This window comes from Grampus griseus (assembly GCF_964374135.1).
Source record: "Grampus griseus genome assembly, chromosome: 14".
Taxonomy (NCBI): Eukaryota; Metazoa; Chordata; class Mammalia; order Artiodactyla; family Delphinidae; genus Grampus; species Grampus griseus.
Window position 1 is genome coordinate 29,545,453 of NC_139008.1, and position 24,116 is coordinate 29,569,568.

The window sequence follows — 24,116 nt, forward strand, 5'->3', positions numbered from 1 at the left end:
TTTAAACAGAAAACTGTCTCAAACTTTGGGTTCTCTGACATGGTCTAAACAGAATCAGAACACTGAACTAAGGCTTTGAAAATGTTGCTCTTTTAAGTTGTTTTTGAGAGAACTTAGTATTTTCATTTTTATCAGACCACTTCACCTGAACGAGCTTTGAATGTACCTAAATGACTTTTCAAACTTAGGTGGCGTACATCCGGGTATCAAGGCTTTTTTTCCGTCTGAAATAAAAATAATTTAGAATTGTGGTGCTGGTTTTTTGGTTTCTTTTTTAAGAGTTAATACCATCCCTACATTGTAATATGCGTATCATGGTTTGAAGCTATCCATGAATTGTTATAAAAATTCAAGTGATGCCCTAAGCGTGTTTTTTTTTTTTTAAAAAAAAAACTTTTCTGATATTTTGTTGTTGTTGTCATAAATTTATTTATTTATTTATTTATTTTTGGCTGCGTTGGGTCTTTGTTGCTGCGTGCGGGCCTTCTCTAGTTGCGGCGAGCGGGGGCTACTCTTTGTTGAGGTGCGCGGGCTTCTCATTGCGATAGCTCCTCGTTGCAGAACACGGGCTCTAGGTGCGTGGGCTTCAGTAGTTGTGGCACGTGGGCTTCAGTAGTTGTGGCTCGTGGGCTCTAGAGCGCAGGCTTAGTAGTTGTGGCACACGGGCTTAGTTGCTCCGCGGCATGTGGGATCTTCCCGGACCAGGTTTCGAACCTGTGTCCCCTGCATTGGCAGGCGGATTCTTGCTTTTTGTTTTTTGTGTTTTTTTTGCGGTACACGGGCCTCTCACTGTTGTGGCCTCTCCCATTGGGGAGCACAGGCTCCGGACGCGCAGGCTCAACGGCCATGGCACACGGGCCCAGCCACTCTGTGGCATGTGGGATCTTCCCGGACCGGGGCACGAACCCGCGTCCCCTGCATCGGCAGGCGGACTCTCAACCACCGCGCCACCAGGGAAGCCCTGGCAGGCGGATTCTTAACCACTGCTCCACCAGGGAAGTCTCCCTAAGCGTGTTTAATATTCATTGGCTTTGAAAAAACAACGGTCTGTGTTTTAAATGTCTTTTAATTCCCTGTCTTTCTAGATGTTGCTGCCGAGGAGGAATGTAGATATTTGGGCCACTGCACATTCGCTTATTGCCAGGAAGAGATAGATGTCTGGACGCTAGAGCGAAAGGGAGCATTCAGCAGGGAGGCTTTCTTTGGTGGCAACGGAAAGATCAACCTTAGCGTGTTCAAACTGCTCCAAGAGCATCTTGGAGAATTTATATTCCTTTGTGAGGTACTTTCTCCATACCTTACTTTCTGCCGTGAAACTGGTGGTAGCTTCCTACCCGCAAGTCCAGAAGTATCAAGTACTTAGCTCTTGTCCTGCCATATGATAAAGCATCTGCTCAGCAATGGTAGCTACTGCTATTATCCAAAAGAATACTGTTAAGACTTCGTACTTACTGAGTGTTATTTGGTGTAAGCATTGTAATGTATAGGTATGTACATCATAAGCATGGCACGGAAGTTCTATCTCATATTATGTTTTCATGATAATTCTTCTTCTCTGTTTCAGAAATGTTTTGATCATAAGCCTAGAATGATAAGTAAAAGAAACAAAGATAATTCTACTTCTTGTTCTCATCCGGTTACAAAGCATGAGTTTGAAGACAATAAGTATGTTGGTAGTTTCTAATTTTTATAGTGACAACACAGAGTCTCTTTTTAGATCCAAATAAAACCAGAGTAGTATCCGCTCAGGCATCCCCCCTCTCCTTTTGTTGTTGTTTTGAAAGATGGTGACTATTTTTAAATGGCTGATAGGTTTTGCTGAGAATTTTAAAATGAATTATTTAATTGAAATTTAATATAGAAAAGCAATACTGATTTATAGCTTCTCATGACATGGATTTAGGTATTTTATAGCTTAACATATAATTATCCCCTCCCCTCCCCAGTAAAACAATTGCATACAGTGATTTATTTTTTCTGATAAAGATTTAACATGTATTTTCAGTCTAGAACTTTACATTTTATATGTGTATGTACATTTCTTTTAAAGCTATGGCAGAACAATAGTAAAGTGTCACTCCCTTTTCCTCTTAGGTGCCTTGTCCACATTTTGCGAGAGACAACAGTAAAATACTCCAAAATACGTTCTTTTCATGGTCAATGTCAGCTTGATTTATGCCGACATGAGGTTCGATATGGCTGTTTAAGGGAAGACGAGTGCTTTTATGCACACAGTCTTGTAGAATTGAAAGTCTGGATATTGCAAAATGAAACAAGTAGGTTTGTGTGTGATTGAGAAATGTCTCCCCAAGAGCGTCAGGGTTTATGAAGTGGTATTGGAGACCCTTCTCCAACAACTTGGTGTGGCAACACTGTTGATTTTATCCTGAGCTTTAAACCATGTAGTCACTTCATCTTTAGAGTGGCCTATTTTGAGTGTGGTCTTGTATAAGTAATTGCTGATACAAGTTCATGTATGAAGTATGGAATTGTGAGGAAGAAATATTCCTCGGAAGACACCAAGAGCTATATTTGTAAATATTCCATTTTGAAGGAATAATGTGATGTTCATTCTTGGCAACAGATTATGCCAAGTGGGGTTAATTAAAGAATTGAGTCTGACTGTGCCTAGATTGGTGGCCTGTTATTGTGTAGAGGACCTAAAAAAAGGCTTCTGTGTTTCCCAGGTATCTCACATGATGCTATTGCCCAGGAATCTAAACGATATTGGCAAAATTTGGAAGCAAACGTACCCGGAGCTCAGGTATTTTTTCCTGTGTACTTTCTGCATTTGGGATCCTTTCTGGAACGGCCTAATTGATGTTAGTTGTCGGCAGATGCAGTTAAAACTTACATACAGTCCAGTTACTTTCTTAAAGTTTATTGAGTTGATTAATTTTTTAAAAATTAATTAATTAATTTATTTTTGGCTGCATTGGGTCTTCGTTGCTGCGCGCGGGTTTTCTCAAGTTGCAGCAAGCGGGGGGCTACTCTTCGTTGCAGTACACGGGCTTCTCATCGCAGTGGCTTCTCTTGTTGCAGAGCACGGGCTGTAGGCGCACAGGCTCAGTAGTTGTGGCATGTGGGCTCAGTAGTTGTGATTCGCGGGCTCTAGAGCACAGGCTCAGTAGTTGTGGCGCACGGGCTTAGTTGCTCTGTGGCATGTGGGATCTTCCCGGACCAGGGCTCGAACCTGTGTCCCCTGCATTGGCAGTCGGATTCTTAACCACTGTGCCATCAGGGAAGCCCCAGTTGAGTAATTCTTAATGTGAAAAAGAAATTCTGAATTTTAGTTGATCATATAAAAGAAAAAAAGGCATCCCATAATACCCACCAAGCATGTAGGATAGGGAATTCCCCGGAGGTCCAGCGGTTAGGACTCTGTGCTTCCACTGCAGGGGGCACGGTTTCGATCCCTGGTTGGGGAACTAAGATCCTGCAAGCCGAGCGCCATGGCCAAAAAAAGACTGTAGGATACAGTTTTCTTATTCAGCTTAATTGGCAAAACAGTTGGGGTCTCGCGCTATGGGGATCCTTGGAATAAGGAAGGTGGATTGTGTTTGTAGTTTTGCTTACCGCCCAGCCAAACTGCTTTACCCAACTACCCTCCTTCCCCTCCCTGCCAAAAATCCTAGTCATTAACTCCAAAGCTGACTTTCATAAATTGAGGTTTGGCATCTGTAATCTGCTTTTATCATATTCTCTTGCATTTGGGTGGAGAACTGGAGATTTTAGGTATCAGATCATATATATATAGTGGTCAAATCATCAAACCAGACAAAAACGGAAATTGTATGCTTTTATGGAAAAAAATGCATGGTGATTGTGTTCTCAGAAAACTGGTTTTCTGTTAAATTAAAACTAATCTTTTAATTATTTAAGGTACTTGGCAATCAAATAATGCCTGGATCCCTTAACATGAAGATAAAATTTGTATGTGCTCAGTGTCTGAGAAATGGTCAAGTCATTGAACCAGACAAAAACAGAAAATATTGTAGTGCAAAAGCAAGGCATTCGTAAGTAGTGTGTGTGTGGAAATAGTGCCTGATCATCATGATCTGTTTCATGGGTGTAAAATCATGCATATAAGAAAAAAGATTAAGACTTTGAAGAGAGCAAAGGAAAGTAGACAATTTAGGAATAATTGCAAAGCAAAAGGGAAGAGATTTTTAGAATTTAGTAGCTAAGAATTCTGCACACAGTTCAAGTGTTTTGCCTGTATTTCATCATTTCCGTGTTTAGGATTCGTAGGGAATGTTTGTTTATAATTATCGACAGGAAATGAAATGACAGAATCATAAGGCATTTCTTTTAGAAGGGTTGAGGAAAAAAATCTCTGGTCCTTTAGGTACAAACTTTGTACCTGCCCCTTTATATTATGCCTTTGCCAGTGTGTTTTTGTTTTTTCTGAACTCCATTTTTCTTAGGTGGACCAAAGATCGTCGTGCGATGAGAGTGATGTCTATTGAACGTAAGAAGTGGATGAACATCCGTCCTCTCCCCACAAAGAAACAAATGCCTTTACAGTTTGATGTACATACGTAATTTTTAAGCCACTTTTTTTTTTATTAGGCATTTCAAATCATTAGAAAGTAGTAGTAATTCAGATGGAAACTGGTACCCTTTAAATAATGCTCATCATGTTAATGAAATCGAAGTGGTCCTTTCGTTTTCCTTCCCCTTTTGAATATGTGGTTCTGGGACAGTCTTTAGATTGATTGGAATCGTATGAGTTACTGAGGAAAAGTAAGTAGACAATGAACTAGAGAAAAGGCTCAGCTTATTTTCCAGATGAATTACTTTGGGAGCAAACGGGAGAGAATTTCATTTAAATTTGATTCCTCAACTTTGCCGTCAAACCCAGGGCCTTCCGTATTATTATGGATGCTGTTGATGAGTTATTTTTATCACGCCTGTTTCTTTCACTGAAGCAATGGATGCTCGCTAAAGGATGCCCAACATTATAGGATTTTCTTGAAGTAACCCAAAGGAAAAATGCTCCATGTTAGAGCAATATGTTCCTCAAAAGCCCTTAGAATGAAAACACCAATGTGTGGTGTTAATGTGTGGGTAGCATTTCACTCACTAGGTAGCACATTTCAACTTGGTCCCCCTGGTGCCTTACGCGGTCTTAAAGATGATTGTCTGGGCAAAGCCCTGGAGCTGGCCCAACTTGCCTCTTCACAAGAGAGAGGGTCTGGAGGGATTTCACTGTGCAAGGGACACTTGGAGCTGACAGGGCGGAAATTTTCTGCCGCAGAGGAGGAAGTATGGAGAGAGCCTTTTGCCCAGAGAAGCAGTGCAGGTGGATTGCAGAATCCCCATGTAATGAGGCTCCCTCTCCCAATTGCCAGAGAGTTGAGGAAGAGGAGGGTTAATTTCCCATCACCCAGGGTACCTTGCTTTTTGTAAAACTTATACAAGTTATAAGGACGGTCTTTGAAGGAGGTGGTGTGTTTGTGTTTATCCACAGTGGTTTCAGCCCCAGATTTGGGTGATTTAATCCGTGGGTTATGTAGGAGGGGAGGAAGGTTTATTGGAACCATTGATATCTTGTGCTTCAAAAGATAGTGGAGATTATGGGCGTATTCCTCAAAACTTTGCTAAGACGACTGGGAACAATTCTAGCTCATGAGGCAGCTGCCTAGGACCACTGATTATTCTCTCATCTTGGACGTGGTGTTCTACCTTGCAATGTTACAGGAGCTTATTTCCTCTTTTTCCTACCATACTAGGTATTGCTAAGGGATCTTTTTTCTAAAAGAAGAAATAGTACTCTGTTTGTATGTGCGTAGACAGTGTGGTGAGGTGGAGAGAGCATGTGCTTCAGAGTCTGCCCGAAGGGCAAGTTACTCAGCCTCAGTTTGCTCATCTGTAAATGAGAAAAATTGCATCCTAGGGGAGATACAGGAGATGGTGTTGTGTAAAAACCCAGCACAGAGCGGCCTTCTCCTTTATTTTCTCTTCTCCCTGCTCCTTATCGTTGAGTTTTGAAAGACGATGGTAAATGTCTACCTAGTAATACCTAAGTACTTAGTGGGGATTGACTGGGAAAAGAATATAATACAGTCTATCACAAGAATGTTTTGTTGACTATTGACTTCATGCAGAAAATTGTAAGGGTTGCAGGGGTGGGGGTCCCTGATGTTGGTCCGAGGGAGGAAAGGAGCAGTGTTAAGTGTTGACTACTTCTTGATTTTTAGTGAAAGTCAATGCTAAGCATCTACTATTACGTAAACTAATATATAGGGCCAACTCCTGTTGAAACACGGATAAATTAAAATAGGCTAACAATTAATTATACTAGGGTTTATGCTCTATAAAGACAAGTACATTGATGATACCTAAGACTGAGCTCTTGGTGACAGCGGTTTTCCTAGTTCTTAATAGTCATGGGTCTTAGGGGAGTCTGTTCTGCTGATTGCTCTCACTTTATTTTCCTACCAGTACACTGTATTTACTCTGTAAAATAAAAATGCAAATAACCAGAAGAGGTATTATTTGAACGCTGTATAACTGGATGGCCTGGTTAGTGGAATAATTGTCTTTGAACAACGCATAGCTAGTGAATGATGGCCAAGATTAGCTGCCAGTATTGGTGATAAGTAAATGTCCGAGAGATTTTTTCTGACACTGTTTAGTACCTTTGGAGGAGTCTGCAGTTTCTTTATCGCTTCCCAAGCGCTGACAGGGAGGCATCCTGGGTGTCAGGTAGGGGAGAGTAGGATCCTTCAGACTGAGGGGGCCAGAGACTTGCATTGCAGAGATAAAATGTTCTGCTGTGTTAAAAGCAGATACTCTGAATCAATGAGTTTGTTGACACTTCCTTGTAAGAAAATGCTCCATATTCCAGTTTCATACTTAACTTTCTTTTGGAAATTTTCTTTTGAAAAGTTTTGAGACAGAAAGCTTAATATCATCTCATGTATTGGGGGCTTATAGTCAATTTGAATAGAAGCAAATTAATCTTTTAAAATTATGTTCTCGGCATCAGCATGGATAATAATATTTATTTTGCTTAAATGTAAAAATTAGGCAGTTTTACTAAGGGTACTCTGTCTTAAAGCATGTTCTTATTTTTCTAATACAGCTGTGCAATCATATTGCTTCTGGGAAAAAATGTCAGTATGTTGGAAACTGTTCCTTTGCTCACAGTCCTGAGGAACGAGAAGTGTGGACCTACATGAAAGAGAACGGGAGTAAGTTGATGATTAACCGTGGCCTTGACACCCATGAAATCTAGCTTGCCTGAAAGTCTCTTTCCTCTCTGTAAATAGGCCAACTTACTGTGCACACAGAAAGCAGTCTGCGTTCTAAACCATTATACCATTTTATCAGTGAAGCAGAGTCTGACCTCCGATCATGTTTGCTTAGGTCAGATTCAGATACAAATACATAGGTCAGCATCCTCTGATGTCATAGGCGTGATTCATGGTCTGGGGACGTTCCGTCCTTCCGTGAGCTCCTTTTGTGAACAGTCACCCCTGAATTAATCAGGTTATAACTGGAGGTCTCTTCAAGGAGCCCTTCCTGGTAGAACAGGCCCAGATTCGAAGGCCCGAGGAGAGAATGTTTGTCTTGGTCAAACGTCAGGTTTATTGTGAGAGCCTTTGAGAGGAGCCTCAGACAAACTTTCACTTCCAACCAGGAAAGGTTTTGCTACCAGGATTATTTTTCTTCAGTCTTAAGTAAACTGATGGAAATTTACCGACTGCTTAAGATCTGTGATCTCTGGATTACGAGAAGCCATCTGATTTAAGCATGTCACCTACCGTATTTCAACCATGTAAAAATGCAGTGACTTGTGTGGACAGGACTCCTTCTTGCTTGGAGTGGGGACATAGAGTTGGGCCTTACTGAAGGTGTCCTTGCAAATCAGGGCTCTTGCAGTGATTCCTGCTACCACTGGTCTGAAGGAAGAAGAATTTCCTAGTTTACCTCTAATCTTAGAAACACTTAGGCAGGCAGTAAAGCCGAGTTTTGACCAGATCCTCATTACCAAATTTTTTTTTAAACTCAGTGGCTCTCGACTGGGGATGAATTTTGCCACACACTCACCTCTCTCCCCTTGGGGACACTTGGCAACGTCTGGACATTGTCATGACTTGTAGGGCTGTGCTACTGGCAGCTAGTGGGTAGAGGCTAGGGGTGTTGTTAAACATCCTACACGCACAAGGTTGCCACCGACAGCGAAGAGTTTTCTGGCTCAGAACGTTGGCAGTGCTGAGGTTGAGAAACCGTGGTTTTATCGCTTGACGGTAATGCCAGCTACACTTGTTCCAGTAGCTTGCAGCCACTGCCCAGCACCTGGTCATGGCTGTGTTGTTGTAAGTTGCACCCCAGCATGTCGGTCTTCTGGGACTGTGGCTCAACTGACAGGCTCCCATCAGGGTCAGAATCTCGGTCCTTACAGTAGGTTTCTCAGTAGACAGTGAGGAGCTGTGTAAGTAGCCAGTGTGGTTACAGCAGCGGTAGCAAGTGTTTAACGTGGGGCATCGTGAAGCCGTGCTGAGGCCTTCCTTTTCAGCAATGCCCTTGAAATGGTTTCTGAATTTTAAACACCCCCATAGTGTCTTGCAAATGCAGGGGGGAGTTAATCTTGAAAACTAACTATTAAAAAAAAAAAGAAAACTAACTTTTGTGGTCTGACAGTCCTGAACTTGCTTCTTACCCCTGAGAGTCTGGAAATGGACTGTCTCTCCGTGTCTAAACACGATCAGTTTCCGTTGAGCCCTCTCAGGTTTCTTTTGAAAATTGCACCGACTGATACAGAAAGAGCGCGTGTTCTTGTGTATATTTAAATGGCGTATTTAAATATTTGCTGCTGAAAGGAGTTCATTTTTCTTTAGTACAAGATATGGAGCAGTTTTATGAACTCTGGCTAAAGAGCCAAAAAAATGAGAAAAGCGATGATGTAGCCAGTCAGTCAAACAAAGAAAATGGAAAACAAATACACATGCCGACCGATTACGCGGAAGTCACTGTAAGTACCCCAGGTTGGTGCCCCTCACCTTTGCTTCCAGGCCTTTCTTTTCTTTCCCACCTTCTCCAAAATCTGGCTCCCTCGCCCCCGCTCTGCCCTCCCCCTTATCTCCATCTTCTCTCCGTGCTGGCTCTCCACTGCTACTTTAAGTCTCTTCATCCTAAAAATGGCTTTCCTGGATCTTCTTTCCAACTCTGGAGCCAGGAAATTGTGAGTCTGAGTCCTGCTTCCCTCTCCTTACTAGCCTGTGACACTGGGCAGGTTACTGAACGTCTCTGAGGGGGCTGCTTGTGATGGAGCCACGAAGTGTGATGAGCCTGCGGGTTTATCCCAGTGCTGGGCCACGGAAAGTGCTCAGGAAATGTGGGATCCCCCCTCCCCCAAGTCCTCTTGTTCTCTTATCACCGTCCTGCAGTCTGGCCTCTGCCTCTGGGTTCTACAGAGACATTTAGTCACCTGTGGTCTTTTACTGTTTTGTCTGTCTTTTAAATGTTTCAAAACAGTGAAGGGGGTAGTATAATGACTGTCTTGAACCCACCATCCCAGGTGAACCGATGTTAGTTTGTTGTGTTTGCTTCTGTAAAGTAAATAAAATGTCACAGATAAAGTTGGAACCCCGGTTGTCCCCCTTTCCCAGAGGGACCAGATCCAGTGTATATTTTTCCAGGCCATGTTTACATATCTTGGACTGTTTATTCCTAACCTATTGCTCTGCCTGCCATGTTGTTTTTAAACTAACAGGCGTATGCGTTACTCTGCTCCTTGTTTCTTGTTTTGTTTTTTGTCCCCTCTCCATATTGAGTCATTCAGATGCGGGTCATGGACACGTCTTTGTGCATGATACGCCCTGTGAACTCTGCTTTCTCTGCCAAGGCTCAGCACTGATCCCCTCACCACCTTTTCTTAAGTACTACCAGGGTTTCCAGAGCCAGGGTCACCCCAACTTGCTGGGTCATGAGGTTGACCTGTCTCTGCGAACCTGTCCTTACCCAGTGTTACAGGGCATTTGGGAAATAGTCAGTACTACTCAAATACTACTGCATGCTTGCATATGTGGGAGCACAGGGTTCCTAATGTGTGAGTCTCTGCCCCCAGGGTGGTGTCTTCCCAGCACGTGTACTTCCCTGGCCCCTGGCACAAGTCCTGGCCCATAGTAGGGGCTCAGTTCATGTGCAAGGATCGAGTTGCTCATCCTTCTGCAGTGGGCGAGTCCCGGGTTTTCACATCCTCTCTGCTTTCCCTCGTGGTATTAATCCTCCCCGGAATTTTTTTGAACCTGGCCCCTTGTCCTGCCCACAGACTCCCTTGTTTGCACACCAGCTCCTTGCCAGAGACTGCCTGGACCCCTGGCCCAGTCCATCGCCCCTGCTCTCTGTTTCCTGTGTGCTGGCCACCCTCTCCTTGGTCCTGCTTTTGACTTTGAGTTTTATGTTCTCACCCAGCTTCCCCCACTGGACGGGCTCCCCAAGAGTAGAGTCTGGGTCTTAGGTGGAGTCGTTTCTAGTTGTTCTGGTGCCTGAACACATGTGACCCGTCAGGGGCCACACAGACAGCAGCCACTGATGGGATGCGTGTCTTCCGTGCACTCTAGGTGGACTTCCACTGCTGGATGTGTGGGAAGAACTGTAACAGTGAGAAGCAGTGGCAGGGCCACATCTCCTCAGAGAAGCACAAGGAGAAGGTTTTCCACACTGAAGATGACCAGTACTGCTGGCAGCACCGCTTTCCAACAGGATATTTTAGTATTTGCGATAGGTACGTGGGTCTCTTCAGTTTCCCACATGAAAACTGCTGACCTTGTGAGTAGACAGAGTATCTGGGTGATAAAATCTTCTAATCCTGGATGCTAGGATTTGAACTTAAAGTTTAGTTGCTCCTTGAACATTTCTTCACTCTTCTGCGTTACATGAAAAGATTCACTAGTCTGCCGGTACTGGTGTGAAAGTCTTAAAGATAACCAAATAGGGAAATAAGTTCATTCAGGCTTGCCCAAACGATCTCTGAGATGGCAGTGGAGATTCTCTGACCCTTCACAATAATCTTTCTCGTAGTAGATGTTCATCAGTTTTGAAACTGCCTTTGAATTATATTCCAAGTATAAATCTGGAACTTTCTCAGGTCAAAGGAAAACATTAGTATTTTAAGTTTACTTAGAAAATTTTTCAGTGAAAAGCTAGATCATTTTGAATTGCTCCTCATTTTGTTGTTGCTGTTTCTATTTGACTTCCAGACTTAGAGCCATGTGATACAGAGAATTATTGAAGATATTTTTTACTTCCTGCCCCTTCTGATTTCTTTCCACTGCATCAAGAAGGAGCATAGTCTTTTTTTCCCCAGCAATCTGTATTTTTCATTAAATAGTGCATTTAAATAGTTTAAAGTACTAATTATTGTAGATGTCAAGGCAATAAAATATTCATTTTTCTAGGATTAAGATTTCGAGCTAAAAGTTTAATGCAAACCATAAAGGTAGTGAAGAGCACATTTTAAAGATTTTTATAAACAACTGGTGGACGCTTCCAAGCTGGTGGACGCTTACCAAGCTGACTTGTCCTAACAGGTATATGAATGGTACCTGCACGGAAGGAAGCAGCTGTAAATTTGCACATGGCAATGCTGAACTTCATGAATGGGAAGAGAGAAGAGATGCCCTAAAGATGAAGCTCAACAAAGCACGAAAAGATCACTTAATTGCCCCCAATGATAATGACTTTGGAAAATATAGTTTTTTGTTTAAAGATTTAAACTAATATGCTGGCTTTTATGTACGTTACCTAATCAGAGCATTGACCAGAAAAATTGAAAGTGTTGTAAGGCACGTAGCAGAGGAGCTGCAGATTTTCTGCTTGTATTGGCGTCTCTCGTCCCTCCTGAGCAGCAACCCACAGTAGGTAGGAAAACGGGCTGTTTGACAGGTCTGGCCAGGCTCTCACAGCATCAAATGGCAAAGTGACCGCTACTGGTTGCCATCTGTTGAACAGACTTTTGGATGACTTGTGTTGGGGAAGAGGATAAGGTTATGTTGAGGATGACTTCTTGAGTTGGTCCTTCAGATAAGAATCACGATGGTGAGAGAGAAACACTGTACTAGGATCAGAACACATGATGGATGAAGTTCTTCACATGTTTTAAGAGGAATAAATTTGTCTAATATAATAAAGTTTGCTACTTATCTGTATGTAGGTTGCTAAAAAGGATTTTCTTAACTCAGATTTTAAGCCAAATAACCATTTAACACTAGTATATGTTAAATGGGGTATTTTTCTGTATTTGTATGTTTCACTATAATAAGGGAATTGAGGATAATGTGCATTGAGAATATTTTGAAAAATAATCCGTTGACTCAAATTTTATTTCTTGGTCTTTTGCTGTTTAAATGATGATTTTGAAAGATTAAACTTGTACTGTTGGTATTGTGTAGTGTATGGACCAATACTGCCCGTAATAAAGATTTTATATATAGATGTCTTTCATTTTTTTGGTGTGGTCCTTGCCAGTTCCTTAAAGAATTGTTAAAACTGGGTACTAAAAACACAAGGTTAGTTTTTTGTTTGTTTTTTTTGGCCGCACCGCTCGGCTTGCGGGATGCCAGTTCCCCGACGACCAGGGATCGAACCTGGGCCCTCAGCAGTGAAAGCGTGGACTCCTACGCACTGGACTGCCAGGGAATTCCCTAGATTTTTTTAAAAAACACTTTCATTTAAGCAATTAATGACAGAAGGCAAATTAGAGAGACATGGCAGCAACTTTCACTCTGTCCCGCTCTCCTCCGATTCAGGTTGCTAAGAGGCTTCTCTTATTGACTGACATGCTAACCCCTCTGGGGGCTCTTCTGTGTCTCATTCAGATGAATGCCCAGCAAGGGGACACACGGTCAGCTAAGACGTGGGCTGTGGGATTCCACAGACACGACTGTTTAGCACAGCGCCTTCTATAGGGCCATTTTGGTTGTTGAAAGACCACTGAAGGTGTGGTCAGGACGGGCTGGCAGAGACAAGGAAAGGGCTGAGCTGTCCTGAGACCCAGATCTACTCCTGACCTGGCGAGCTAGGGAGAAGAGTCACTGTCAGGGTTTGGGGGCCGCCACCTCATGAGGACACTGCCAGTGCAGAGTCCCTGTTGGGGGTGGGAGTCAGAAGGAAGGGCTGATGGACTCGAAAGTCACTTCTTCATGACAACCTTGAGTCAGTGGGGTTTGGGGCAAACAGAAAAGGGTCTTTGTTCAGTGCAAGTCCAGCCTGGGTGGGGGGAGCATGGCTGCAAGTAGAGAGATGAGAGAGAAGCAGTGCCTTCAGCAGAACCAGAGGCTGCAGAGTGAAAGGCAAGCCCAGGGGACTCCTTGAAGACCGCAGGAGACTGGTTTCCCTCCATGAATGGAAGGCAGTTGGGACCAGTTTTATTTGGCAGGTGCATTAGCAGTGTATCTTATTTGCCAAATAAGTAATCTGTTTCTATAGAGCAGACTAGCAGTGTTATCATTCTGCTGGGTCTCCCTAGTCTGATGGCCTTTATGATGTTTTTCTTCTCCATCCTTCCAAACTCCTTTTATCCTTTTTTTCCAGGGAGCATAGATGTTAAAAAGCTGTCTCTGGTGCTCTGTTTTAGCTTGCAGTTTAACAAGTTGGTTGTCTTAACCTTTGGAATCTAGGCTAGAAACTTAAAGTTTGACCGGTCAAGACGAGAATTGTTTGTTTTCCACACCCACATCCCCACCTCAAATTCTCTGTGCCTGGGCTTTCTTGTAGTTCTCTGTGCTCTGAACTATCCTTTCAGTAAATTCCATTTCTGCCTAAATCATCCAGTTTTTTGCCTCATTTCGGCTAAGAACCCCCCTGGCCACAGCCTTAGTCTCAGCATCAGGAAGTCAATGCTAATTATTCCACGGTGAAGTCACACCTCCACCCTAGAAGCGAAGCGAAGAGGAGAATGAGGTGTGTGGGGGGGAAAGGGCAAGAAAAAAAAGTATGAAAGAGCAAAACCCAAATATTAACAGCAGACGAAACTAATAACTGGCATGTCTACTTGGACATGTTTATCTCCTTATCTCCTCCAGGGTGGACTTTTTTCAACATTTAACAAATTGAGATACAATTTTTATAACAAAAGTTTTACCATTTTGAAGTACAAATCCATGGTTTTAGTAGATTCCAAATGTGCTATAATCACCACTATGAATTTTAGAGTATTTCATTACCTGAAACCAAACCAAACCAAACCCACACCCTAGTCTACCCACTCCCCTTGCTTTTCAAGCTGTGGGCAACTGCTCAACTGCATTGAGGCACAACTAATGAGCCCACGTGCCACAACTACTGAAGCCCGTGCGCCTAGAGCACTGCTCCACAAGAGAAGCCACTGCAATAAGAAGCCCGCGCACCACAACGAAGAGTAGCCCCCGCTCGCCACAACTAGAGAAAGCCCATACGCAGCAACAAAGACCCAACGCAACCAAAAAATAAAACTAAAAAAAAAAAACAAGCATTAGATGTTTTATACATATATATGCTATATATATGTATATATACGTACAATGGAATATTAGCCATAAAAAAATGAAATATTGCCATTTGCAGCAACATGGATGGGCCACAGGATATTATGCTTAGAGAACTAAGTCAGAGAAAGATAGATACTATATAATATCCATTATATGTGGAACCTAAAAATATAATACAAATGAATCTATATACAAAACAGAAACAGACAGACACAGAAAACAAACTTATGGTTACCAAAGGAGAGAGGGAGGGAGGGAAGGAACAATTAGGAGTATGGGATCAACAGATACAAACTACTATACATAAAATAGATAAGCAACAAGGATTTACTATACCTTGTATATAGCACAGGGAATTACCCAATATCTTGTAATAACCTATAATGGAACATAATCTGCAAAAAAACACTATGCTGTACACCTGAAACTAACACAATACTGTAAATCAACTGTACTTCAACTTTTAAAAAATTTAGTTGAAACTACAGAATGTAAAATGCGGTTTTCTTGTGTAAGAAACACTGACAATACCAAACCAGAGACTCAGATTTAAGGAAACTGGTGAGTGACTTCCCTGGTGGCGCAGTGGTTAAGAATCCACCTGCCAATGCAGAGGACATGGGTTCGACCCCTGGTCCGCGAAGATCCCACATGCCACAGAGCAACTAAGCCCGTGTACCACAACTACTGAGCCTGCGCTCTAGAGCCCGTGATCCACAAGAAGAGAAGCCACCGCAATGAGAAACCTGCGCACCACAATGAAGGGTAGTCCCCGCTCGCCGCAACTAGAGAAAGCCCACACGCGGCAACAAAGATCCAACGCAGCCAAAAATAATAAATAAATAAATTTATATATCTAAAAAAAGGAAACTGCTGAAAGGACAAAGTAGAATAAAATATTTGAAGCAAGTGATACTGAGTTACCATAGTAACTCACTTTAAAAATAACCAAATTTGTCTTGGACACAATAGTAATGAGACAGTTAACAAGACAGAATTACAAAATTTGGGGCAGGGGAAAAATGATTATTCGCACACGAAAGGAAAAAAACTCTGATTAAAAAAAAAATTAACAAGCATTATTTCTCTCCGATTCTAAGAAAAGGATTAATACCTGGGAGAAATATATGTAATCTTCCCCCTGCCCCCTACTCAAATGCCACCACCTTGATCATGGTATAAAAAGTGGTGGCCATGAAAGCTCAGATATTGGTTGATGTGGACTTGTTAGGGCTGACATAGCCTTGAAGAGCAGTGCAGCCTGACCCAGATGGCCTGGTGTAATCCGAAATGAATTTATCATTGTTTCAGGAGAACACCTAGGGCCAGAGCAGCAGCCGGATGTCTAGAAAGAGAATAGTAAAGGAAACATCCTTTTATTGATCCAGGGTGGTTTCCTGGCCTGTAAGACGCCGCCCTGCATTGCCATAAGATATTGTGGGTCTCATGAGATAACCCACAGGCAGCAAAAGTACTTTGAACCTTATAAAGGCCTGTGCAAACGACAGGTGTCTTACGGAAGAGTAGTGTGGATTCTGTTCTAGCAACCTACAGTGAATGGGTACTGGTGACTTCAGACCATATTTGTTTTTGTTAGTAATATACTATGTAACTCAAATCTACACAAATCAAGAGAACTAGAAACGGTAAATAAGGTTAATATTATTTTAAAAACTAGAAATACATTTTTTCTCTTCTAGCTTCTTCCAATAAGATTATATAAAACAATAATGTAACACTATATTATTCAGTTTGTAGTAGATTAAAAAAAGAGTAATAATAGCATAAAAAAGGGAGGAGGAAACGAAGCTGTACTGGAGCAGTTTCCCTATCTTACTGAAATTAAGTTAGTATAAATCTGAAGTAACTAAAAAAAAAAGTTTTAAATCATTAAAGGAATTAATAATGTTTTAGAAAAGATCCACTTAATACAAAAGAAGGAAGTAAAGAACAAAGAGATGTAGAAACCAAAGAGCAAAATGGCAGGTGAATATGAGCTACCAAGTTGGACCTCTGCGGTTAACACACTTAACGCTCTGGGTCACCTACGAAGGTGACCATTCATAGCACATTTTACATCCCTGGAAAATCTGCACCGGGGTCATGCAGCTGGCTTGCGGCACAGGTAGGGTCTCATCTCCTGTTTTTTTGCGTGTTTTTTTGCGTGGAACTAAGGGAACTGCCTTAGTTCCCTCCAAGTTTTATCTGCCTGGTTTGTAGTTATTGACAACAGAAGTCGAGTCTAGATCTGTGGCCCCAGCAATTTGGTAATTACGGACATTGTCTTAGCTCCAGGTACACTTGTCCCAGGGAAACAATCCCTTCCTGTCACTCTCAACTCATATTTCATCCTTCTCCGACTTGTTTTTAATCACAAAAACTTATTTAGAGGGACTTCCCTGGTGGCGCAGTGGTTAAGACTCTGCCTGCCACTGCAGGGGACATGAGTTCAAGTCCTGATCCAGGAAGATCCCACATGCCACAGAGCAGCTAAGCCCGTGCACCACAACTACTGAGCCCGTGTGCCACAACTACTGAGCCCGTGTGCCACAACTACTGAAGCCGCATGCCCAAAGCCCATGCTCCGCAACAAGAGAAACCACCACAATGAGAAGCCCGCGCACGACAACGAAGAGTAGCCCCCACTTGCCAGAACTAGAGAAAGCCTGCGCAGCAACAAAGACTCAACGCGGCCAAAAATAAATTAAAAAAAAAAAAACACTTACTTAGAAAGGACCTAACATTTAGAGTCACAGAGGATTTAGAGTCGACAGTGGGTCGCTGGAGCGACTTGTTAACCTTGCCTTTGAGCCTGAATTCCTCACCTACTAGCTTTGTGGCCGCAGTCACGTGGCTTTTCCAAACCTCGGTTTTCGCATCTGTGAAGTGAGTACAGGCTGTACAGACCCTCCTCCCAGGGGTGTGATGTAGGGACGTGGTGCTCAGGCGCACAGCACTTCACTGGTGCAGGAAATGGACACTGGGAGACAACAGTCACTAAAATTTGAGTACTCACTATGGGCCCGGCAGTTTCCATCAATGACCTCATTTAATTCTCAAAGCAAGGCTTCCCTGGTGGCGCAGTGGTTATGAATTCGCCTGCCAATTCAGGGGACACGGGTTTGAGCCCTGGTGCGGGAAGTTCCCTCATGCCGTGGAGCAACTGAGCCCATGTGCCACAACTACTGAGTCTGCACTCTAGGGCCCACGAGCCACAACTACTGAGCCCGTGTGCCACAAGTACTGAAGCCCGCTCACCTAGATAGAGCCCGTACTCCGCAACGAGAAGCCACTGCAATGAGAAGCCCACGCACTGCAACAAAGAGTAGCCTCCGCTTGCCGCAACTAGAGAAAACCTGTGCACAGTAACGAAGACCCAACACAGCCACAAATAAATAAAATAAATATATAAAAAAAAATCCTCAAAGCAGTTCTGTGAGGGTGGTACTGATATCACCCCCATTTTACAGATGTGTAAACGGAGGCCGTAACCTCTCCCGCCTCACTCCTGGATCCCCGGGCACTTCTCGCCTCTGTACGTGTTTTCCTTTCATTAAGCGGGGACAATAAATGGCACCTACATCCTCTGGAGCCTGTAGTGATATTTGCAGACACGACTGCTGTCACCATCACGGCTCTTTAAACTCAAGGAGCCAAGCGGAGACTCCCTGTAGCCCGGGTCTGCCGAGGTCTGCGCTGGCTGTATGCAGGGATAGGAGTGGCCGGACGCTAGGCGCCGGCGCCTACGCAGACTCAGTGGACTGGGTACCGGAGCGAGCAAGTGGCTACGGCGGCTTCGGCGCGTACGTCAGGGACGGGGGCGGGGCCTGTTGGATTACGCCGCGGCTGCCCCGCCGCCAGCGGAGAACGGATCCGCGCAGACTCCGTAAGCGAGGGGGCGTGGCTCTATGGGGGCGGGGCTGATGGGTGGTGTCCACGCAGCCTTTCGGGTGGGGGCGGAGCCGTCTGCGCGGGGGCGGGCGCCGCGGCTGCGGCGAGGCTGACGTGGACCGTACGGGTTAGCTGGCTCGGCGAGTTGCGGGATTGGGGAGCGACGGGCCGGGCCGGGCCTTCGGGCCCTTGGCGGCGGCGGCGGTATAAAGCCGGCGACGGGGAGCATGTAATGTCGGAATGCGGAGGCCGCGGCGGCGGCAGCAGCAGCGACGACGCCGAAGACGAGGGTGGCGGTGGCGGCGGCCCCGCGGGCTCCGGCTCCCTCAGCCCGGCCCCGGCTGCTTCCTCAGAGGGCCGGCTCCGCCGCGGGCTGCGCGGCGCCTCTCTCATGGCGCGCCGGCGGCCCGAGCTGCTCTGCGGGGCCGTGGCGCTCGGCTGCGCGCTGCTCCTCGCACTCAAATTCACCTGCAGGTGAGGCGGCCCGCACCCCCGGGCCCGGCGCCCCCTCGGCCCGGTGGGCGGCGCGTAGCCGTCTTGGGCCTCGGGGTCGAGGGTCGTAGCGGCCTCCGGGGAAGTCGGGCCTGACTTTGCCTGGAGCGATGGACTTGACCCTCCTCCAGCATGCGGCCATGCCCGCCGCGTTCCTTCTCTCCGGCCAGCGAGCACTAAGGCGAGGTTTTGGGGTGCTGCCCGGCGCCCCTTCCTCCCATTTTAATACCGAGGAAGGCGGGCCAGGTTCCGAGCTGCTTGTCAGCTGTTGGGGTTTCTTGGGGGTGCCCCTGTCACTTCTGCCCAGGCTGCAGGACCCTCATTTATCACCCATTTTGTTTCCCTTATGCCTAGGCTAGGCGTAGACAACCTTTAGCGTCCCACATGTTGACAATTCATGCACTCATCGATATAGCGATTATTTATCCGCACCTCTTGTGTGCGGAGCGCTCATCCAGGTGAGCGATGAAGATAAAAAGTCCCTGTTCTCCATTCCAGGGGGTGGTACAGACAGTAAATAAGAAAACTTAATATAATTTTAAAGAGCTTCAGTAAGTGCTGTGCAGGGAATAGAAGCGAAGAGCGTGGGGCAGAAAGGCCTTCCTAAGGGAGCTAGGTAGGAAAGGCACCCACGAAGGGGAAGGGGCCAGCATTGGGGAGATCTGGGGGAAGCGTCCAGGGGAGGGGAAAGAGCAAGTGCAAAGGTCCTTTGACCTGAGGCTGGACAAGGCTGGTGTTTTCCTGGAACTGGAAGGAAGGCCTGAGTAGGCTGGAGTGTAGTGAGCAGGAAGAGTGAAAGTTAATGTCTCTCTTTGGGAAAGGACACAAATAGAAAATTTACTTTAAATTTCAAGAGTACTTTTGGGCTCCCAAATCCACAGTGTATCTCCTGGGACTCCAATTTATAAATCTGTGGTGCCACTGACTGGCATATTGGCCACGAGGAAGATTTCAACTTGGAACATTTTTATTGAGTCTGTTGAAGACAATATGTGGCCCCTGTTGTCAAAGAGATGGCAAAGGATTGGGGATTGTAGTGGAAAGAAAATTATAATAACTATCATTGAGCATTTGCTATGTGCCAGGTGCTATACTACCAGCGGGGTTTCTCAGCCTTGGTACTGTTGATATCTTGGGTCAGATAATCCTTGTTGTGACGGGCTGTCCTGTACATTATGGGATGTTTAGCGGCATCCCTGGCCTCTGTCTACTACATGCCAGTACCTACTACCTGCTCCTATCCCTCCACCCCAGTGTGACAACCAGAAGTGTCTCCAGACAGTACCAAATGCCCTCTGGGGAACAGAATCGCCTATTTGAGAACTACCGATTACATGAATGCATTTATTCACTTAACACATGATCTGAGAGCCTAATATGGATCACTTAAGTCTCAATCCAGTGAAGTCTGGATATACATACTCTTCCCCTTCCAATTTACACACGAAGGAGTGGAGCTTTGGTCGTGATGCAAAACTTGCCCCAAATCACATCCACCTAATAAGTGGCTGAACTGGAATTTGAATCCTTTATTGTCAGGAATTAGTCTCTTTACCTTGTTCTTTATCACACATGTCCTGCACAAGGAAATTAAAGTATTTTACAAGGTAGAATATTGCAAGGTAGTATTTGGATTCAAATTAGGAGGAGAGGTTTTCTCTCCTGTAAGGGTTGGGGGGCTTACTTGCATCACTTTGTCCATCTATAGTAATAACGTGCGGTGTTCGCTCTGAGAGAACAGGGCTTGATAGATATGAAAGTGCTTTGAGATTTCAGGAAGATGGAAGAGTGTAAACCCAATTACTAGAGCAGACTGAGCAGGGTCCCCACCTACTTCAGGCAAGGAGAGTGAACCAGTGGCCAGGCTGCTTGCCTGTCCAGCTTCTTTGTGTGCCACTGGCAAATTTCAGTCTTTTAATAGACTCAGATTGATTTTTTTAGAGTCTTCTTTGATGGAATGGTGTCATGATACTACTTAATCGCTCTACAACTGACTCTAACATTTCTGCCACTCTTTTCCTATTTTACTTTTAAGATCTTTGTGTTAATGAGGACAGAGGCTTAAAGGAGAGTAGAATTTTTTAAATTAATTTTTATTAATAGCTCCAGGCTTGAAATAGGTGACAGCCCTCTTCACTGTCTTGCTGCTTAGCTGAGTTCAAATCAGATAACATTAAGAAAAGGTTGATTTGGGGTTGAAACACTATGAATAATTGTGCATTTCTGGGAACTTAAATCTCTGTGCTACCTGCTTTTCTGTGCATTGAATCTCCATGACTTCATCCTCACTTTCCTTTTACCCTGATTTGTGGGTGTGTTTTTTTGTGGGGAAAAAAATTGTGAGTGTTTGTGTGTTTGTCTCTATTACCTCTATATGTATTTTGCTTTATATATTCATTTTGCTTTATTTCGTTTTGTAAGTTCAAAGCCGCTTTAGATCCTTTGGGAGGAAGTGTAGAGTATGAGTCTCATACAAAAATTGGGAGTTGCAACAGGCCTTCCTTGTTTGCAACCATCTCTTGAGTTTTTGGTGCCTGAGATTTACACTTCAAAGCTGAAGGAAATCTTTGATCTAGGTATAGTTTCTCAAAAACGAGAGCAAATTTAGGAGTTAAATGGAAACTCATGAATGTTTCTGTTGGGGCAGAGGCATATGTTTTCTCTGCCCTGGTTAATGTTTGCTTTTTGACGGGCCATGGGTTTATCTGGCTCATTTACTTGAGGAGCTGCTCTGAACATGCAGAGCAACGGTACTAAGTTGATGATTATCCTCTGTTTGATTGTCACAGACCTACATTTTCCCTCAGATTGGGTATCTGACTTTTAAGACGAAATTTGAATAGTACAAAAATAATAACCTCCAAACAGGAGCATTTTGGACTTGCTGAGAAATGTGTCACTTATTCACTGCAAGACCTCCCTCCCTTCTGCATGACTGTCTTCTTGTCACTCAGGTCTTAGCTTAAAAGATACCACCCTGGGCTTCCCTGGTGGCACAGTGGTTGAGAATCTGCCTGCCAGTGCAGGGGACACGGGTTCGAGCCCTGGTCCGGCAAGATCCCACATGCCGCGGAGCAACTGGGCCAGGGAGCCACAGCTACTGAGCCTGCGCGTCTGGAGCCTGTGCTCCACAACAAGAGAGGCCACGACAGTGAGAGACCCGCGCACCGCGATGAAGACTGGCCCCTGCTCGCCGCAACTAGAGAAAGCCCGCACACAGAAATGAAGACCCAACACAGCCAAATAAATAAATTTATAAAAACAGATACCACCCTGCCCACCACCCCATTGAGGAGCTTCTAGGTTTCCTGTCTCATCACTGTGTTAAATTCTCCACAGAACATGATCATTTTGTGTGGTTTTATGTTTGTTTACACGTTTGGTTGTTTGCCTGTCTCCCTTCCTGAGAAAGGAAGCCCCTTGAGAACATGTGTTCCCTCCTATAGCCTTGGTTCCTGTAGAGCAGTGCCTGAAGCACAGTAGCATTTGCTTACTGAACTTTTTTTTTTTTGAATTATTGTGTAAGTGACTGGTTTTCAGGTTGTGAAGATATTTTACATAGACAGACCTCCCTGATTGCAGAGTTAAAATGTTAGTGTGAGTGCATAAATAGGAGATTTGCATTTAATAGCAACCTTTAACAGCATTACTTTATGATGTTAATAATTTTTGGTTAAAATGGGGAAGCAATATATTTAAAACCGGCTTAACTCAGGAAGCTGACACCTTCTAGATGTAGAGAAGGGGGTGGACTCTCTTCCTCAAACTAAGTGACCCAAGGCTCTTAGAGTAGCTTAGGTCTTGGGTATTTGTGTGATTTCTCTTTTGATTCTAAATATCTGGCTGTCTGCTGCGTATCTCAGAGCTAGCAGCACATTCCTTCCTGTTCCTCCTCCTTTCTACTTTGCTATATTCTGAGAAACCAGATTAGCAAGTTCATTTGCACACGTGTAAAATTAGAACACAATTAGGTGTTCCTTAGAATCACCCCTAGTAAGGCAAATGGACCTTCTGACATTTGTATTTATTTATTTACTTATTACTTATTTTTGGCTGTGTTGGGTCTGTGTTGCTACGTGTGGGCTTTCTCTAGTTGTGGAGAGCGGGGGCTACTCTTTGCAGTGCGGTGGCTTCTCTTGTTGCGGAGCACGGGCTCTAGGTGCGTGGGCTTCAGTAACTGTGGCATGTGGGCTCAGTAGTTGTGGCTCGCGGGCTCCAGAGCGCAGGCTCAGTAGTTGTGGCTCACGGGCTTAGTTGCTTTGTGGCATGTGGGATCTTCCCGGACCAGGGCTCAAACCCATGTCCCCTGCATTGGCAGGCAGATTCTTAACCACTGGACCACCAGGGAAGTCCTTGACATTTTGATTCTTTCAGATTGTCCTTAATAATATAATATACGTCTGTATGGATTTATGTTTAATTTGCTTTCACAAAGGTTCAAGTAAGGTGTAGGGTAGGTTTGTTCATTTCACAAATTACTGAACTTCAGAGTACTGGGGACTGCCAAACAGTGAGGATATAACAGTGAAAAAGGGAGCCAGGATCCCTGCCCTCATGGAGTTAATAAACAGGTAAAATAAGTAAGTTACAGATTATGGTGAGGGCTATGAAAGCAAGTTCTCAACGGGAAGCTGAGATAAAAAAATTTGAGAGCCGCCTGCTTCTGGTAGACTCATCAGAGCAATCCTCACCAAGGAGGTGACACACCAGCAAAGCTTTTTGCTACTCAACTTCATTGTAGTATAATTTACATTCAGAAAAATTCACACATTTTACATGTATAGGTCCATGACTTTTGGCAAATGTAACCACCTCCATTCTCTTAGTCAAGATATAGAACATTTCCTTGTCCCCAGAAAATTTCCTCAGTACCCCTCTGCGGTTAGCCTTACTGCCCCACTCCCAGCTCTAGACAACCACTGATGTGATTTATTTCATTATAGATTGGTTTTGCCTGTTTTGGAATTTCATATAAATGCACTCATATGTATTCTTTAGTGTCTGACTTCTTTCATTCAGTATAGTTATTTTGAAACTCATCCAGTTATAGTGTGTATCAGTTCTTTTTTTATATTGCCGAGTAACATTTAATTGTAAGAATACACCCCAGTTTATTTATCCTTTCACCTAGTGAGTTACTACAGCTTTTTTATGCTTACTATTCATGTGGTTTATCTTTTCCCATCCTTATGTCTTTATGTTCAAAATGCTTTTAGATGGCATATGGTTGGGTTTTGCTTCATTATCCAACCT

The 24,116-nt window shown here is 44.1% G+C and overlaps 2 protein-coding genes across 4 annotated transcripts in view; both read left to right on the forward strand.

Moving 5' to 3' along the window:
- The window catches only part of ZC3H7A (zinc finger CCCH-type containing 7A), a 34,668-nt gene extending 22,239 nt beyond the window's left edge, over positions 1-12,429 (forward strand). For both annotated transcript variants that reach the window (XM_082671495.1, XM_082671496.1), the window contains 10 exons: positions 1,086-1,282; positions 1,565-1,665; positions 2,095-2,276; positions 2,688-2,764; positions 3,883-4,016; positions 4,428-4,533; positions 7,091-7,199; positions 8,850-8,983; positions 10,575-10,738; positions 11,544-12,429. In XM_082671495.1, coding sequence (XP_082527621.1) covers positions 1,086-1,282; positions 1,565-1,665; positions 2,095-2,276; positions 2,688-2,764; positions 3,883-4,016; positions 4,428-4,533; positions 7,091-7,199; positions 8,850-8,983; positions 10,575-10,738; positions 11,544-11,733 — 1,394 coding nt within the window. In that variant the 3' untranslated portion in view covers positions 11,734-12,429. The remainder of the gene's footprint in view (positions 1-1,085; positions 1,283-1,564; positions 1,666-2,094; positions 2,277-2,687; positions 2,765-3,882; positions 4,017-4,427; positions 4,534-7,090; positions 7,200-8,849; positions 8,984-10,574; positions 10,739-11,543) is intronic.
- Positions 12,430-18,530: 6,101 nt separating this feature from the next.
- Positions 18,531-24,116, forward strand: part of TXNDC11 (thioredoxin domain containing 11) — a 68,821-nt gene continuing 63,235 nt past the window's right edge. Inside the window, exons 1-2 of one of the 2 annotated variants that reach the window (XM_082671127.1) lie at positions 18,531-18,845; positions 19,218-19,321. In XM_082671127.1, the coding sequence (XP_082527253.1) occupies positions 18,612-18,845; positions 19,218-19,321 (338 nt within the window). In that variant the 5' untranslated portion in view covers positions 18,531-18,611. The remainder of the gene's footprint in view (positions 18,846-19,217; positions 19,322-24,116) is intronic. The other variant, XM_082671125.1, reaches the window with a different exon arrangement.